Raw genomic sequence first — 1,751 nt, forward strand, 5'->3', positions numbered from 1 at the left:
TTGACGTAACGTTTATTGTAACGCTATCTCAGCACCGCCGTCGTTTCGTCCTCCCTTTGTGCATGCGTGCAACCTGATGATCAAATTCATCGTAGTGGCTCCATGTTAGCTGTGGCTCAGTCCCTCCTTAGACGTGTGGGATATCTCAATCCCCAATATCCTATGCGCGAACGCTTCACCCGTATCACTATGGCTAGTGGTCCTTTCACAGGGATCGAGAGTTCACTGAGGAAGTGTTGGTCGAGTTCGGAGCTCACCCCAACATCATCAACTTCTCCTCGGCTGTTGCTGTCTGCCGGGAAAGGAACCCCGACCCTTCCGTTTTGAGAGGTCTTTCTCTGAAGTGCATGCGTTTGTCAAACTGACCTCCCATTCAGATCTATTCGATCCCTTGACAGACTCAGAAGGCCGCATTCAAACTGAATGCCTCGACTATCTGCTACGACGATCCAAGGAGCCCTCTGGTCAGCCGTCCTTCTCTGAGGTAGCCCATCTTTCTATTCACGTGATATCTGCTCTGCTCAGGAGGAGATTACCGATTTGCTCGAGGCGGCCGTGGATGAGAACGGAACCAAAATCAACGTCAACGATTTATGTAATTATCTCATCAAGTCATGAATGCCATTGACGTTTATCTCTATCTTTGTGTTGGACAGGAAATGATATTGACTGAGCAGTCTCTGTTCTCTTCAGCACCATGTTAAGCAGCACCTCGGCAGCCCTCGTCCGTCGCCTAAGGGGATCGCCGTTTGCTCAGGAGTTTTCCTCGAGGACGTTCGCGACGATCAGTCTTGGTCCTGGTATCACGAAGCATGTGCCCAATAGGGAGCCCTATAGAGGTGACAATGAGAGTAGCTCGACACGTTATTTCTCTCGTTAGGCCCTCTGAAGGCTTGTATACTGGACTGGTCTGGCACTACTGCTGATGCTCACGTGCTGGCCCCTGCTGTTGTTTTCGTCGAAGTTTTCCGCAAATTTGGCGTTGACATCACCATGAAGGAATCCAGGTTGCCCATGGGTAGATACGGATGAGGTCCAACAAAGGATCATAAGTCCGATCATCAGGTCTCCGCAAGGATCTTCATATCGCGAAAATCCTGGAAATCCCCTCAGTCCAGGAACGCTGGCAGAAGGTCAAAGGGCGACCATCGACCGCCGCTGACGTTGAAGCCATGTTCAAGGAATTCGTCCCTTTGCAGTGCGAGGTAGCATTCAGCTTCGCACTATCACCTTCATATTGTCTTCAGGTTCTTCCAAAGTATACTACCCTTATTGACGGCGCTGCTGATACGGTGAACCTTTTGAAATCTAAGTAGGCTGCCTCCCAGGTTAGTTCATTTCAAGTGGTGTGCTCAGGTATAATCTAAAGATAGGCTCCACTACGGGTTTCACTAAAGTTATGGTTGATATCCTTCTTGAGAAGGCTAAGGAGCAGGGGTATACTCCGGACTCTAGTGTGGCTGGAGATGAAGTTAGTCGTTTGGCCGGCATACGTATGCAGTGGTCATCTCAGGTGCCTAACAACATGGGTTTCCGACCGGCGCCATTTATGCTGTACCAAAATCTCTGCAATTTAGGAGTCTTCCCAATCGAATCGGTGAGTACTGTTATAACGCGTATTGCGTACTCTAGCATGTTCAGTGGTGAAAGTTGATGACACCGTAAGTGGAGTGGGAGAAGTCTGTCAGCAGTTGTTGGAGTGTTGGTAAGCCATTGTCATCATCATCTGCTGACTGCTCTAGTACTCTCTA

At 49.3% G+C, this 1,751-nt stretch overlaps 2 protein-coding genes across 2 annotated transcripts; both read left to right on the plus strand.

The window, feature by feature from the left end:
• Positions 1-211: 211 nt before the first annotated feature.
• On the plus strand, positions 212-618 carry Pmar_PMAR025591 (hypothetical protein; the record flags this gene model as incomplete). The annotated part of the gene is made up of 3 exons (XM_002779423.1): positions 212-330; positions 378-484; positions 526-618. Coding segments are annotated over 3 exons (318 nt in total), but the record flags the coding sequence as incomplete, so codon positions are not given.
• A 79-nt stretch (positions 619-697) lies between these two features.
• Pmar_PMAR025592 (conserved hypothetical protein) lies at positions 698-1,597 on the plus strand (the record flags this gene model as incomplete). The annotated part of the gene is made up of 5 exons (XM_002779424.1): positions 698-839; positions 881-1,018; positions 1,066-1,205; positions 1,248-1,312; positions 1,357-1,597. Coding segments are annotated over 5 exons (726 nt in total), but the record flags the coding sequence as incomplete, so codon positions are not given.
• Between the last annotated feature and the right edge of the window lie 154 nt (positions 1,598-1,751).

The sequence above is a fragment of the Perkinsus marinus genome, assembly GCF_000006405.1.
Source record: "Perkinsus marinus ATCC 50983 genomic scaffold scf_1104296947506, whole genome shotgun sequence".
NCBI classification, from domain to species: Eukaryota; Perkinsozoa; order Perkinsida; family Perkinsidae; genus Perkinsus; species Perkinsus marinus.